Source organism: Abrus precatorius, unplaced genomic scaffold, assembly GCF_003935025.1.
Source record: "Abrus precatorius isolate BTA unplaced genomic scaffold, Abrus_2018 Scaffold8, whole genome shotgun sequence".
NCBI lineage: Eukaryota > Viridiplantae > Streptophyta > Magnoliopsida > Fabales > Fabaceae > Abrus > Abrus precatorius.
In genome coordinates, this window is record NW_020874428.1 from 2,412,641 (window position 1) to 2,430,288 (window position 17,648).

At 26.7% G+C, this 17,648-nt stretch overlaps 1 protein-coding gene across 1 annotated transcript; it reads left to right on the top strand.

Moving 5' to 3' along the window:
• The first annotated feature begins 8,372 nt into the window (after positions 1-8,372).
• Positions 8,373-14,789, top strand: LOC113847771 (uncharacterized transporter C405.03c-like). Its single transcript, XM_027477043.1, has 8 exons — positions 8,373-8,959; positions 9,830-10,225; positions 10,843-11,057; positions 12,933-13,003; positions 13,094-13,195; positions 13,354-13,471; positions 13,554-13,689; positions 14,537-14,789. Exons 1-8 carry the CDS (start codon positions 8,879-8,881, stop codon positions 14,597-14,599), a joined length of 1,182 nt encoding a protein of 393 aa, XP_027332844.1. The 5' UTR covers positions 8,373-8,878; the 3' UTR covers positions 14,600-14,789.
• Positions 14,790-17,648: the final 2,859 nt, after the last annotated feature.

Sequence of the window (17,648 nt, forward strand, 5' to 3'; positions counted from 1 at the left end):
GTCCGTGCCGTCATGGGCGGTGGTGGCCATAGTGAGATTGCTTCTCTGTTCTTCGGATTCCGATGCAGCCATACGCATTGAAGCTCTTGCTCCTGCTAGCCTTTCTTCAAGTTTCCCTACCTTTCCCTGTTCGTTCAAATCAACTCATCGTCAATTTACTTGTAGTTTTTATAAGATATGCTCAAGAATATATCATATAAAATTAATTTTTAATACATATTCGATAGTGTACAATAAAGAATTAATAAATTATAGTATGTAATATTATTAATACATTAAATTCAGTGATATTATGTAATTTTTAAAATTTTACTATATATAAATTTTTATTATGTGTCTATGAATATAAACTAAAAAATTAATTAATAATAATATTATATAATATTAATATATTAAATTTTATAATATTTTGTTTTTAATAAATTAATTATTGTATATAAATTCTTAATAAATATTTCTTGAAAAAAACATATTTACTTATTTACATCTATTCATTCTCACGTGTTCAGAGACAAAGTTTAAAATGAAAAAAAAAACAAAAAATCCTCCAAACTAAATGCAACAGAATCAGCTGTTTTGAAACGCTCCGAAATTAACTCATTGGAAGTACAGAGGAAACCAAAATGCAAATGAAAATCAATGGTGGAACTTACGGTAGCAGTACTTCTGAACTTGTTCCGGTGAAGGTCGCCGGAATATCCAACGGCGAAGAGTTGATTTTCGCCAGAAAGTTTTGTTCGAAGACGATCCAGTGGAACGGAATATCCAGGTCTGAAACCAGCTGGAGGCACGAATTCAAGGAACGGACCTGGAAGTAGTACTACGGCGATGACGAACGAAAGTAGAAACAGCGAGAAAATTGCAGAGAAGAAGTGTTTATGAGGAATCTCCATTTTCTTTTGTAGAAAATAGAGGTAGAAGCGTTTGGTTGCTGAGATTCGTCCTTTTTTTCTCTCGAGAAAATGTGAGAAAGTGAAGGAAACGGTGACTCAGTGCAGAAAGTGAAGTTATGTAGATACAGGGGTGTGATCCCTGGGGATGGATCTATTCGTTAGCTTCGTAGAGCCACATGCCTCTGATTAAATATTTTCATCATTTTCGTTTAATATATATTTTATACTTTTGTTTTCTTAATTAGTAATCTTAGTATCGCTTACCAGCAATATTCCAAAACAATTTATATCCTAACTTTTAATCATACAAAAATTTTTGAATAAAAATATCTAAATCATCTCGTAAAATAAAAATAAAAAATCACATCCCAAATAAATTAATGAAACTAAGACGTTATATTAGAAATTATATTTACTAATGAAAATCATTAATTATTTAAAATAATATTGAAATAAATCCAAAAAAAGGGAGATTAATATCTAAAAAATGCAATTTTCTTTATGATTATATGCATTGAGCAATGAAATTACGTTATTGTCCTCAAGTCATCGAGAGATACCCGGGATCATAGATGCTGTGCTAATACTATGCATGCTTGTTACGAAGGAAGGAAGGAGGATAACCCCTTCCCGCCAATATCAGAAACCTTGATAAAAATAATATTTAAAAATAATAAAAAATATATATGACAAAATGAAAAATAAAGATAAAAATGAATGATTTGAATATATTTTTAATTTTTATATTTTAGTAAAATCTATATTTTAGTTTTTATTTTTTTAATCTTTAATTTATTAAGATTCAATACTTTTTTAGTTTCAGTAATGACCGTAACTAATTAAGATGTTATATGTTGATTCTTTTGTTACGTGCGAATTTTGTTACATGTTAATTTTTAATTCAACACATTATTATTAAAGATTAAAAATATTTTGAATTTACAAAATAAAAATAGAAGGACTAAAATTAATAAAAATTGTAGAAACTAAATATATTTACAGAGAAAGTACTGTGTTTGAATAAATATGAAAGTATAGGTTATTATTGATAACATGAGTGTCCCTAATGCTCAACATGAACTGACGAGACTAACACTGATTGCATGGATTCTAATATCCATTAACTAAGATTGAGTTTAGTTAATGCGATTAGCTTTTTCTTAAGATCATGAGATGCTTTCGTATTATAAGTCCACCAAGTTAGGCAAATTAAGAGATTTTATTTGTTTTAACAAGTAATAAATATTTTGTTAAATTATATTTTTATCTTCTAAGTTCAAGGGATAGGCATAGATTGCATATGCAACAAATCAATCTAAATTTATTTTAAATTTAATTATGTAAATTAAATTTTAAATTATTTTATTTTTTCTAAAACTAATTTTAAATTTTAAATTTAGTTTTAAATTGAGTTTAAATTCAATAAAATATATTATGAATTTGTTTTATACTATTATTGAATTATTATATTAAAAATAATAAAAATTAAATTGATATTTGCATATATATATTTGAATAAGTTAATAATATAATTTTTTATATTCATATTGTATTAAAATTAAATTTATATTTTCTACTTTTATTCATTTATCAATCACATGCACTAATTATAAAGTTAAATTTTAGATTTTGTTTAAAATTAATTTTAAATTTAGTTTTTATTAAAATCAGCTTTAAATGTAATATTTAGTTAAGTAAGTTTTAAATTTAATTTTATGTTAAATTAATTTTAAATTCACTTTAAATTTTAACTTTTAAAGAAAAATTAATTTTTAATATATTTGTAAATTTAACTTTTTAAAGTAAAACTAATATGTTGTACTATATAGAAATTTTTGTTATTTTTGTTAATTATATTATACTTTATAGAAATTTTATAAAATATTTATTATTATTTTTTATAAATAGAGTTAATAATGAAAGTTTAAATTAAAATCAATAAATAAATATTAAAAATATTAAATAATAATAAAATATTATATTATTTTTTTAAAATACTATTTTAAATATTTAATCTTAATTATAAAAATTAAAATTAATAAAAATATTAATCATAAAATATAATTATAAAAAAAATTATAAACGGATACAACACGGAGGTAGAATAAATAAGGACATGAGATAGTACCTTTATAAATAATATGAATTTAGATAAATAAATAAATTTTAATTTTATAAAGTTGATTTAAAACACTAAACTAAATAAAAAAATATAGTGAATAAAAAATTATTTTCACATACATCTAATTTTTTAAAATAAATTTAATATTAGTTATAAATTAAATTTATATAACTAAATCTTTTGTCTAACTATTGAGTGAATTTAATTTGACTTTTAATTAATTTTATTATTTTTAAGTTTCATTTAATTTTTTATTTAATTTAGTCTTTTGAATTGTTGTTTTTTACTAATTTTTTCTCTACTTTTACTTCTTCTTTCAAATTTATCTAATTCAAAAGATTTAGTATTTGACATAGATATGGTTCATAATGAAAATGATTAGCAATAAAAATTATAAATGTATAAGATTTAATCAACTAAGAATTGAGAATGATTATTTAGTATTTACGATTGAAAAAAAAAAAGGCATAGATGAGTAGTTAATCAAAAAGGATTTGTAGACAATTTAAAAGGTTCTCAGTGATGCTTTAAAAATTATTGGATGATAATTTAATTGTAAAATGTGTAAAAGATGTAAAATAAGAAAAAAATTCTTGTACAAAATGTTATCATTTTAAAATTTTTACTTAAGCTAAATTATAGAACAAAGTTAAAGGTTCATTTTGTTATAAAGAATTATTTTAAAGGACTAAATTGAATAAAAAAAATTAAAAGATTAAATAAATTTAATTAATCTTAAAAGATTAAATTAATAAAAAAATAGATGATCAATCAAAATTTTACATAAACTTAAAAGATAGAAAATATTATTTTGCATAAATATTTAATTAAAAAGACAGAAATAAGATAAAAAAAAATAGAAATATAAATGAACTATAATTTTAAAATTTGACAATTAAAACGTTACACCATTTTCACCTTGTTTCGAAAAAAGAGTACTTTGTTTGGTTTAATATCACAAATTCACGATAGATTAATTTTCTTTTAAGAATGCCTAGGAGGGGGGTTTTGAGAAAAAAAAAAAAGAGAAGTAATTTTTTACATTAAGAGCATTATATCATTTATGATAATTATAAATTAATTAATATATTAAATTTATGCTAATATATTATTTTAGAATAATTATCAAATTAAAATATGTTTAATTATTTAAAATAGAAATTTTGTACTCCTCTCTTTCCTTTCATAATTTCCTTTCTCGGAGAACCACTATGTGAATAGCATATAACAATTAAGCCTAGCCTTTAAAGGCCAGAGTACCCGATAATTTCTTTGGTTTTTTATACTAATCAATAAATTTTTCATATAGTGCTTATAGTATATAATTAACTTTCAATTTTATTAACTTAAAAAATAATAAATACTTTCATTATTAATAATAAATATTTTATAATATTAAACTAAAGAGATATAATTTTTAAAATTAAAAATTAAATTATGAAAAATAAAAATAAAATAAAATAATGTTGAAGAAGCCAAGTGATTTACTGAGGAAAGAAAATTTTTTGTTTAAAATAACTTCTAAAAGTATTTTTGTTTAAAAATAACACCTCACATTATTTAGGGATAGATTTTCTTATTGGTAACCAAAAATATTTGAAATTATCTTCTCATGCAAGCACCAAAATTGTTTGCTACTAATACACTTTGAAGTTTTACTTTGAGGAGTGAAAAAGAGGAGAATTTATCACGTGATCGAAAAGTACCATAATTTTTTAAGTCTCTGTTAATCATCATGCAACACATTATCAAAATTTTAAAAATCTTAATTACATGTCATGTGATGATTAAGAACCAGAAACATACTTATAGTCTCATAGTCATATCACATTAATTTCTTGTTAAGAGGACCACACTTTCTAGTCAACCTCCTAGTTATGGGTATGGATAAAGTAAGGAATAATTTAAGAACTTTGAATTAGCACACTCTAGGTTACAGAGGTTCAAAATGAACTATGCAACTAAGTAGAAGGTACATGCATGCATGAATTGATGAAACAATTTGCAGACAACACTGTTGTATGTAGGAGAACGAAGGTATAGGCCGCAAATGTTTCACAAAAACTTCCAAGTCCAAGTAAACATATGCTGCCATGTTAGGCCAAAGGTTCAAGACATTTTACTATTTATTTTAGTTTTAAACATCAAATTTTGATCACATGTCTCTCTTTAAATCATGATCACATGCCTTTGATTTTTTTTTTCAAATATTATCATAATTTTACTATTTATTTTAGTTTTAAACATTTAAATTTATTTAATAAAATAAATTTATTGTAAATTCCTTGAATATTTAAACAAAAATAATTTAATGATTTTAGATAGAACAAAATCAATAGAAGAATCAAATTTGTTCAATTTTAAAAGTAGAAAGATTTAATCAACTAAAAAAAAGTTAGGAAGTCAAAATTGCATGTAGACTGAATTAAAAAGACAAAAAAAATTATATTAACTCAATTTTTATGGTATTAAATATAAGTCTATTTTACAAAATTTTAGAAATATTTATTATTTTGGCTCATATATAACTTTTAAGAAAATTAAACTTTTTATTATTAAAATGATAGAATTCGATTTTAAATAGGAATAAATTTATAATATTATAATTAACTTGTAAAACATTAATTTATCAATTAATTTTAACAATTTTTTAATATGTGTGGTTTAATTAGAAGAAAATTATAAAGAGAACTAAAACGACTACTCTCTTATTTTTAAAATAATTATCATTTAAAGGTTTTAATTGATTTTAAATTGTTTATCATTTTATAAAATTAATAAGGCAGATTATTTTATTTTTTATTTTATTTTATTTTATTTTATAATCTTTATATTTTGATGTCTTTATTAAGTAAAATGAGAAAACATTAATAAAGTAAAAGGGTAATATAATCAAATGAATTAACAACTAAACGCTTAGTGGTTCAAGTGAATGGAGTCAAATCCTTTGACATGTAATCGTGAGTTCGAATGTGATAATAATTGTACAGAGAAAATAATTAAGAAGAAAACCATGTTTTTGGAATCGCATTGGAAGAGATTAGTCTTTTTCTTATTATATGGTTGGAGATATTTTGTGAAACTAATTGAAGTAAAAACTTATATTCAACTTAAATTTTAAATATTTATTAACCTTCTTAATCATTATTCAAAACTTTAAAAATTCATGGTTACTAAAAAATATTGTCAGAAAATTCATTAAGAGAATTTATTTGAGTTCTGGTTTGAAGTTATTATAAGTTTTGATTTATTTTAGTTTGACTGAAGTTGTTTTCTAACTTAGTTCAATTTTATTCTAAACTTGAATTATGAATAGGCCTAATCATTATCCTATTTGAACATATACCGTTAATGCAGTTGCACTGCCATTCCTGTATCAATTATTATTTTTGTTATAGTTATCATTATTATTATTATTTTTATAATCATTCTTAACTCTTTGATGATTTTTTCTTTAATCACTATAATTATCTAATACTATTATAATTGTTATTATTACTATAATCATCCACCACTTGTATTGCATTATTATCTATGTCACTCTTGTTATTGTCGCGTAACAACTATGATAAAAAATAATCCTCGCCAAACACTTAACCATACTAATACGACATAGCTAGGATATGCTTATAATAAGTTATCATATATTGTTTGTTGTTTTACAATCTCATAGTTGCTCATGCTATATATCATGCGAAAGTGTCTTAGAAAATACTTTTGTCCATGCAATCCATTTTCTTAAATGAATGGTCAAGAGTAGATTTTTGAAAAATAAATTTGATTATGTATGATAATATTAGCTTTTTTTTTATCTTTCATTAAGTATGTACTGATTCACGTACGTTTATGTTTGTATATTGTCTATTCTATTGATCTCATGCAAAAGAAAGACATGAATGTTAAATTCAATTATCAATAGGTTAATCAGCTTCTCCCAAAATCTAATTGTTAATTAATTTTTAAATTTAATATCTTTCTGGAGGGTTATGATATTGTGTTAAAAAAAAAAATTAGGTGCACTTCTTTAAATATTTTTGCTGCTCTTTTTTAAGTAAAAAAAAATTAGAGTTTTACTTATACATTTAACGATGTTTTAAATTAATGGCGTAAAATTTTAATTTTAGTTAAAAAAAAATACACTTAAATTTTGTGCTTTTTTATTTCATTTAATTGATATTTATTTTTGTAAAGTCTTAAATAGAAGAAATGTCACCCTCACTGTACAAAACGAAATTCTTCAATAAGTATGCACTAATTATTAATGGTTTTTGTTATATGGATTAAATATTTTAGTTTTAAAAATATAAAAATTTCTAATTAGTCTTTAACTCTATAAATAATATTTATTTTAATATCTTTAACACAAAAAATGTTAAGAGATAAATTAAAGATGATTTATTTAACAAGCAAAAATTGAAAAGAATTAAATGAATAATATATACTTTATGAAATTAAAAATTAACAATTTAAAAAAAAAAATTAAAGACTAACATATATGATGATACAATATTAAAAGAATAGTATAAAACTTTAGTTAATTTTTGATTTAGCATAAGCTTTTTACTTTTCTAAGAAAAATATCACTTGATTATGTGCATCTTAATATTCTTCAAACAAAGTAAATGAATGGCTATCTCTGTCATGACTCATCACTCCATTAGCTTTCGCACAACAAAAGGATACAATGCCTTCTCACCTCCCATTGCCAATATTTTTGTTGTTCCTATTTGTTAATTACCAATTTGTGGATAGTTGATTTGTCAATGCCTCAATGACCCAATAACTAACACAATTATTATGGAAAGTTTCACTCTATCTTTGGTTGCTCACTCTTTTCACATTTCGAAAGCATGGCAACATATTCCAATAATAATAAAAGAGTACTTGTGATGATTTCATGGATAATTTAAATGGATCGAATTTAGGGAGAAACATCATAAATTCTTAAAAGGTTTATAAGCTAATGAAATCATTTAATTATTTAATATATCACTGAAAGCTTAGAGTAATCTAAAGCCAACTCTGGTGGTGATTTCAACCAAATTAATATGATTCGAACTATAGAAATTTAAGGCCTAAAAATTTGTACAAATTCGAACTATATAAATATGTACAAATTCAATTACTAAACCCAAATTTGATACGTTGGGTCGGGTCAACTTAATTAATTAAAATTTTATTTAAATTAAACTTGATCCATGAAGATGACTCCTACTGAAAGCCAATTGCTTCTACACCAAAAAAAAAAAAAAAAGAAAATAAAAAAATACTAAAACAAATTTGGTTTGTTTAGTTTCTATTTATATAGACCGGTTTTTCTGTTTATAGATGGCTTACTCCAAATTTCATGGTTAGAAAAGCAAGACAAAATGTCCAAAAATTGTAAGAGATTGAAAGCATGAGAATCCAATTCATAGAATGAAAATTTAGTACACAATAATGAGAAGTAGGGAAAGAAAAGGAAATCCTACAAAAATGCAGATAAACAATTTTGTACCCAAGTATCGTTAACATGTTTGAGACAACAATTGACTAATTTCAGGAACCATAACTTAATATTGACACTTGCCTACGTCGTTGTTTTCTCTTTCAACCCATTTTCTTTGCCTTTTCTGTAGTTGTAAGAATTCTCCAACCTCCTAGTTTCCCTGCAAAATCTTCTCACGCATAGCTGCTGCTTCTGTTTCTCTCTTGTCCAATTTGTGAGCGAGGTTGAAGCTTTTGCTCCCCCATGGTCTTGTTCTTCTAATGTAGTTGACAAATTGGTTTGTTTAAGGGTGATTCGGGGATCTGACAGAAGCAGAAACGCCTGGATCTTTGCAATTCTCGTGGTTTTCTTCATCTGGGTATAGTTAGTTTTGTAATGGGTTGGAGATATAAGGCTGGGTTGTTCCTCATAGCTACTGTGGTTATCATATGGGTCACCTCTGCCGAAGTCACCCAGGTAAGGACCAATGCTAAACTTCTAAATTTACCCTTTTTAAGGTTTCGTTGGATATGTGAATTGGGTTTTCTTTTGAGTCTGGGGTGAATGCTTTTTTGTTAAATGTGCATGTGTGTATGTTCCTCAACTTGTGGAAAAAAAAGAGACCCTTTTTTGTTGTCTTTATTGTTGTTTTGTTCAAATGTGAAGATTATTGTTTTTTCAGTTTTCTTCCGAAGTATTTTTGGTGCCAGTTCAACATATTAAATGATTATGGGGCTTTTGTCCTGGCATATAGTACCTTCTGTTAATCACACAACATCAATTACGATGGTATTGTATCTGAGAGATGGATGCAGGTTGACGTTTGCTTAATGTGACTTTGTTTTTGAAGCTTACCAAATCCTTAAGAGTCAACCTTTGCATTATTACACTAGTTGGAACTTCGTATTTCCATCATAAAGTTCTCTAGTTGAGATTAAAGTTTTGTTGGCTAAAATGATTTGTTTACGTATAGCTAATCTTAAACCATGCAATCCTCTTGGCCTTGGTTGAACGAGAATTGCAGACCTGTAAAATAAGGTGTCACTTAGGGGATCCTTTATTCCAGTTATTTGTTATATTGTTATGTGTTACATATATCCACCAGAAGGCACCATGCTGAGTGTGCTTAAAGATTTATATTTGTAAGCCATTGTATTAACTTAAATTTGATAGAATTCTATATCTGAATCCTTATCTTCGCATGGTCAAGGGATGTTGTTGAAAGTCTGTTGTAGTTTGAAATGCTGCTCAAGGGATTTCCTTTTATTGGAGACAGTAGCATGCACTGTGCCCTCATCCGAACTATATATGTATGAATGCTTCTCTGAATTAAACTTTTCCGTGCAGGGTATTTTTTCAGATTACAAGCAGCCATTTGCAGTGACATATCTTGGAGCTTCTCTTATGGTAGTTTACCTCCCAATAGCATTCATTAAGGACTGTCTTTATAACTTACTTAAAGGCCGCTCTTCTAAAAGTGGAAAAAATGCAAAACATGAGGACGAGTTCACTATCAGGATTACCTCTCCTCTCAAAGGCAATGTAGTGCAAAAAAACTCGGAAGTAGAACTGGGGAATGTGACTCGGAAAGATAGTGATTTAGATTTATCTTCTCTTGAAGAAGTAAAGCCATTGGTGGCTAAATATAATGATCCCAACTTGTCAAAGGCAGAGAAAGAACTTACTACGAAGGAAATTGCTACTTATGGATTTTACATTGCACCTATTTGGTTTGTAACAGAGGTAAGTAACTTAAGATTGATATCTGATTGTGTAGTTAGGCGACCTTAGCATGCTTACAACTGAATTTTGTTATTATAACTTCCATGAGCCCCCTACTATTGTGGGATCTAGGGAGGGTGAGATGTAGAAAACCTTACCTCGGCTAGCTGAGAGCCTTTTTCCATAATTACAACCCATGTTGGCTTGCTTGTTCACAAAGCACTGTTTTGCCATTACTCACCCTTTTGCTGTGACTTTTAACCAAGAAGAGAAAAAAAGTTTTCTCTGTTCTGTTTTTATAAGACAGTTGATTTCTGATGTTCCACACATATATCTATAAGATAAATTAATGCTTTCATGTTCTGATAAAGCATCAATACCAATTGAAATTTTTTAATTCCAGTTATTTCATTAACTCTACACTAAAAAGAAGCTTTGAATTGAGAGAATGTGAAACTATATAAAGGTGAAGTAATTGCATTCCATTTCTGTCTAGAGTCGTTAGATCTTTGCATAGATAAATTCGACATCACATATAGTTGACATCTACTTGTTTTTCAATAGTTCATGCATAGCTTTGATGTTTATTCTGTTGTATAGTAGTTTTATTTTACTAATTCATATTCTGTTGCTTTCAGTATCTATCAAATGCTGCCCTTGCAAGAACAAGTGTCGCAAGTACAACAGTATTGTCATCTACTTCAGGACTTTTCACTCTTTTCATTGGTGTGTTTATGGGCCAAGACACTTTAAATGTGGCAAAAGTAGTTGCTGTTTTGGTCAGCATGGCTGGGGTTGCTATGACAACTATAGGAAAAACTTGGGCTGCAGATGAGACGCAATCAAGTGCTTCGTAAGTCTTTATTATCTCTTTACAAAGTCACCTTCATTATTTATTTATTTATTTATTTCCAGTTTTAACCAATTAAACAGAGGTCAATCAAATTAATGCATAAGGTGGAAGGAGACAGTTCTTTCTCATCCTATACTCTCTAAGCTCGTTAACAAAATATAAATGTTTATAAAGAATTGTTCCACAATCAAAAGTCCAAAATGCTTTTTTTTGCTGTTTAATTGGAAAGAAAAACGTCACTGGATAGTGTCTCATTTGGTCCCTATTGTGTAAAATTGTCATCTTTATCTTGATTATGTTGACCATATTTACCTTTTCTTAGCTATATTGGTATCACTGATGAAGTTTATACTTTAGAAGATAAAATTTTATAAAAAAAATGTAATATTGATTAACTTTTCATAGTTATGTGCTGGGAGTTTGAAGCTGGGCTGTTAAGAGGGGAGAGACCCCACTATATATTGGTGTTCCATGACCTAGTTTGGATAAGCTTATAGATAAGTCCTTATAAGATAAGAAAATTAACTTGAAAAATGAATAAAACTTCTCTTATAAGTTAAAAACAACTTATTTTCTCAAGTTTTAGAGAAGTTAAATGAGAAAACTTCTAAAAATAAAGAAAAATAAGTTAATTTTAACAGAGAAGTTTGATTTACTTTACAACTTAATTTTGTACTCTTATAAGTATTTATTGAGAAATTTATCAAAGCTGGGCGATGTCTCAAACCTAGCCAATATATCACTTTACACCCTTTTGTCACCCATGTTGAGTGTGAACTGCAGTCTATCCACACTCTCTGGGATTTGCTAAATTGAGCTCTAATCCCAATTTGACGCAAACACAAGGAAAAAAGTAGATGCAAAAGAAGTTTTGTTTTCAGGTTAGAAACATTTCAAAACGGAAAATATATTTTATGCTGGCTGAATACAAAATCCCAAGGGTTATGTACTAGCTTAATTATATATTGCTAAGCTCACTACTAAAGTTTAAAACATAAGAAAGAAAATTCTAATCTGATACACCCTCAGACTTCTATCGGACCTGAACCATGCATTGAAATTCAATTTATGCTATATATATATATATATATATATATATATATATATAGATGCTTTGGTATCATGTCAAGGAGTAACTCGCTAAAAGCTTAAGATGCTAACCTGGTGCAGTGGAAATGAATCGTGTCTCTCAAGGAGAGTAAATTCATTTGATCCCTGGGTAAACCCTGTGGGGAAGGGCCATACCCTTATGGTCCTTGTCCAAAGGATGGCCATAGTCCACAATTGCTTTAACTCCTTCTTTAATGTAGGGTTGAATCACCCAAAAAAGCATAAGATGTTAGTGTTAGGTAATCTCCGTTAGTAGTTTGTTTAAATAGATTATTTAGTATCCATTAATTAGTTATATTTGTGGGTTAGTTGTGAGTTAGGTGAGTTAATTTGAATATGGCATGTTGCCTATAAATAAGAAAAGGGGTTGAGAGGAAGATTTTATTTGGTGATTTGAGAGGAAATACAGATTGTTATGGGAGAGTCCAGGCCTCTCAAAAGTACTGTGAATCATTTGCAGTTCTATCAGTTTGGTGTAGGCTTATGTATCTTTTTATATGATTATGTCTCTAGCATGAATAATCCTCTTTGTCCTGCATCACATTTTTGAGAAATCTATCTCTCCTAATATGTGTACCAATGTAAGTTTTCATTCATATATTAATATAGATAGGAGGGATCAGAAAAACTGTGCAAAATTTAGCTCATTACTTTAGTCATGCTGCAGATTACTAAAGAGTCATATTGTTGTCTTTCATGTATTATCACCGGCTTGCTCTTTGTAATACTATTTTTTGGGCATTGACAGTTGATATTTGTGTTCAGCAATGGGCAGCGCTCTCTTGTTGGGGATCTTTTTGGCCTTCTCTCAGCCATGTCATATGGTCTATTTACAGGTTAGGCAATGTCTTAACATTTAAATTTTTTGTATTTGTCAGATAATTTAGACGAATAATGACAGCTTCTATAATGTTAATGCCACACAGTTCTTCTTAAAAAGTTTTCTGGTGAAGAAGGAGAACGGGTGGATGTGCAAAAGCTGTTCGGATATATTGGATTGTTTACGCTTGTAGCACTATGGTGGCTTAGTAAGTTTTTTTTTTAAACAGCAATGATTCCATGGACTATAGTTGCTTATAAATGTCAACTTAAAAAAGATTCTCTGAGCCCACTCCTTTTCATGTGCTCATTGAACTTGTTTCGTGTTTCTTAACTGAGTTCTAATTCTCTTCTATACTTGTCTCAGTCTGGCCATTGTCAGCCTTAGGAATTGAACCTAAGTTTACAATTCCCCATTCTGCTAAAATGGATGAAGTGGTTCTTGCCAATGGATTAATTGGAAGTGTTCTCTCAGACTACTTCTGGTACATGAAATTAATCTGACTAATTTACATACTCACACAGAGTTATCCCAAATCTTTACATTAGAGTTTATTTATCTACCAGGGCACTCTGTGTTGTATGGACAACTCCTCTGGTGGCCACTTTGGGCATGTCACTCACCATTCCTCTTGCTATGTTGGCTGACATGGTGATCCATGGTCGGCATTACTCAGCATTGTACATTCTTGGCTCAGTTCAGGTATTCTTATGCCTAAGATATTTCAAATTTTGATGTTCTCTTAGCTCTCAGCCAGTACCTGTGGTCAGTGAGAGGATCACTATTTTATCGTTTCTCAACAAAAATTTAAAATTAAAATATATAAAAAATTCTTTTGGCATTATGCTGTTGATTCCGTTGCTCTTTAGATAATTTATAGTTGTATTTATTCCAGTTTTGTTTGCATGCTTCAGTTCATTATTATTACTTAATATTATGGCCCAGTTCAGACAAGCTTCTCAATAAGTACTTATAATAGAAGACAAAAGTAAGGAAGTAAAATGAATCAAATTCCTCTCATAAGTTAAAATCATCTGCTGCTCTTCAACTTTTTTAAAAGTATCATAATTTAACTTGTCCGAAACTTGAAGTGCATAAATTAATTTGAAGTTGTGAGAGAAGTTTTATTCATCTTTACCTCTTTATTTTCTTTTTTATTTGAGTGCTTATCTAAAAATTTATCTAAATTGCGCCATAATGATTCTGATTCTGTATGTTATTGTAATTTGTTAGGTCTACTGTAAATCGGTTAGAAAGATAGATGTTATAGCTTCCACGTAGCACATTGTCATTTGTTGTTTAAGTTGCATATAAGTTGTACTAATGAGATGTATGATTCAGCTGTTGATTCAAAGAAATTTACCATCAATAAGAAATATCTCTTTCTTTGACATCAAGAATTCCTACAAACTTGCCCAGTAATTTTATCTAGTCTAGACTCTAGACCATAATGTAACATGCTAATAACTCATATATGGAGGTCACATTCATCAAATCATTTTTGTTTACAATCACATATTAATGGAATTGTTTTTGCATTGAGTTGCAGGTATTTGCAGGCTTTGTGATAGCTAATATTTCAGATTGGGGGACAAATAAGCAAGGATTGTAGCGCACTCTTTTCAATGCTGATTCCCTTTTTTGGTTGGTTAACTGTCCTCTACAATCACTGAGTGCTATGCCACGAAGTAACATGTTGAGAATCAATGCCTTAATCCTGGCTTTAGGAAGGCAACAAAAGTATGTGCTTTCCATGTTGTATTTGTTTTTGTGTATATGGTTCTGGGGTGAGGCCTGTGTTGTAAATTTTAAGTGTCCTGAATGAGCTACAAAACATGCGTTCTCAAATTGAAGAAGTTGAGGATTTCATTGAAAGCAAGTAGTACATGAACAAAAATCAAGGCATTCATTATACACAAAAGAAGCTGTACAAATACAAAGCCTTAAATAAAGTTTTGATCCTTTAAAAATTTGTAATTTTTTTTTTATTAGGCCTCCCTTTTTTTTTAAACAAATTTCTTAAAATGGGTTTTTTATTTTCTTTTCATATGATTCTTTTATTAGTAATTTGATAATGTTTTTATTATCTATTCATGTGTTATTTAATTTGGCTCGTATATAATATAAAGTTGATGTTGATGATGATATGACATATCTTACTTTGTCTTTTTTATATTCTAAAATTTTAATTTTAAAAATTTTAACGTAATAATATAAATTTTTATTTAAAAATATGAATGATACAATGTTAATGACACGATTTGGTTGTCATATGCTAATTAAATTATAAAGAGTTAATAAAATATTATGTAAGCAAATAATAAAATAAATAATAAATCACTAACAGAAGAATTGTATAAAAATAGAAAATAATGTTAAAGAAAATAGATTGAAAAAAATTATAAAGGAACATTCAAATGAAAAATTTAAATTTAAATTTTTAATAAATTGAAACTTAATTTAAATCAGAATACAATAAAAAAATGATACATGAACTGCAGCCCCAACCTAAAATGCACACGAGTTGGGCAAGTTATCATTATTTGTGCAACAGAAGAGAGTTGCTTAAGCATGGACCTCATTATGAGATAATTATTGGTTACTCATACATGTAACTGTTGTTTATATAATTTTTGTCCACATTAGTTACTTTTAATAGTATAACTTTATATGCCACTTTCTTATTAATAAGATATAATAAAAAGAATAGGTCAAATGTCTCGCAATTTTTTTCCCAACACAATGTCCACTTTATGGGTTTTTGTAAATTCACAGAATATTTTAATATAATATATATTATTGTTTTTTCGTCATTGGGAGATGGGATATATTTTACTTTCTTGTTGTTTTATATATATATATATATATAATTCATGTAATATTTGCTATATAAAATAACCATGACAAATTATAATTAAACTTGGTATGCTATTTGAAATATTTGATTTAATTATAAACATTTAAATTATTAAACAAAATCGGGGTATGTGGATTGAAGTTATTATTTACTTTTTGTATATATTTTGCATTTAAAATTGTAAACACTTGGTTACAATAATCATGGATGCTGGATCTCGACATAAATATAGAAATAAAGGTAGAAGCAAGCAATGCATAATCTGTCCGTGTCCCCATTAGATGCCATTTCTAATCGCAAGAGTGCCAGAATGAGCAACTGTATCACTCATACATCCCAAGTTATTATTATTTTTTTTTATATCATAAGTTTTAGGTAATGGAAAACATCTGCTTTACCTTTATATATATATAAATAAAATTGAATATTAAAATAAATATACCATTGCATTAAATTCAACGAATGATATTAATTGAATTTGACTCTCCTACACACATATAAGTAGGAAAATGACTTTTTACATAAAAAAGGAAAGTAAACAAAATTAGAAAGAGAAAAAGATTTTACTATTGTCTTCTTTGAAAAAGGAAACACTAATTAAAAAGGCTCATTAATTGCATTTAATTAAAAAGTTTCCCTCATCTATACGAAATGGGATATGGAATTATGTATTGTGCGTGGAATATTCATTGGGAGACAGTGAAAAATGAATTTTGATATTTGCCTTGTGAAGAATAATTAAGTTTGTGAAAAAATGACAAAATAATAACTGTCTCAAATTTGCTAGAAATAGAAATAAATACAGTATTAGAGCAGAGCCTATTCATTTTACTCACAAATATTTAATATCATATTGCTTTATATTTTTACACAAAATTCTTTTAATTTTATAAAAAAATTAATATTTATTATTAATTAATTAAAATATTTGAGAGATATAATTTTTAAACATTTTAATTTGTAGTCTAAATCACAGATTAAGTTATAACAACTTTTTACACATATTAGATTATTAAAGGTCATTTTTTTACACTGTCATTCAATTATAATTTATTATACAAAAAGTTATTATTATAGTTGACTAATAATATAATATAAATCATTAATTATAAAAATCAATAATTGATACATGGTCGTTGATTGATTTTAAATTAATAATTATAATTGATGTCATTTTTTATTGTTATTTTAATAATATCTAAAAATATTATTATAATTTTTATCTAAATTATAAGTATTTTTTATTAAAAATAATTTTATTTGAATTGAATAAAAATACTATAAACAGTAAAAAAAATTATTTGAATATTTAACATATTTGTATTTACTAAAATTTAAATTTAAGACTAAAAATTAGATATTTTTTTTTACTAATTGATATTGATGTTCGTATTTTAATATTTTTATTATGATAAAAAATTTATTATATATATATATATATATATATATATAAAATTGAGAAATATTTATATATCGTTCAACGAATAAGAAGAGATTGTACAATAAAAAAAATTATAATGAAAATTTTATTTATCAATATTTCAGAAAAGGTTAAAATAAATATATTTATAAAATAGAGAAAGTTTTGTATAAGAAAAATAAAATAAAACGGACATTCAAGTAATTTATTTTTGGTCATATATACATGTATACGTAAATTATAATTTTTCTAATAAAATTAAAACTGTCTAGCCAAAAAAAAAAAGAGCGAAAATCTTCAAATATTATTAAGCTCTTAACTGAAGTAAACCGAAAGTAAACTACGGGAGCGATTACAAGATACTAATAAATATAGAGTTTAATT

Excerpts from the sequence above, each read along its gene's own strand:
- LOC113847771 (XM_027477043.1), top strand. The coding sequence starts at position 8,879 with ATGGGTTGGAGATATAAGGCTGGGTTGTTCCTCATAGCTACTGTGGTT. Across the intron at positions 8,960-9,829 it reads CCTCTGCCGAAGTCACCCAG|GGTATTTTTTCAGATTACAA; the intron begins GTAAGGACCAAT and ends TTTTCCGTGCAG. Across the intron at positions 10,226-10,842 it reads CTATTTGGTTTGTAACAGAG|TATCTATCAAATGCTGCCCT; the intron begins GTAAGTAACTTA and ends TGTTGCTTTCAG.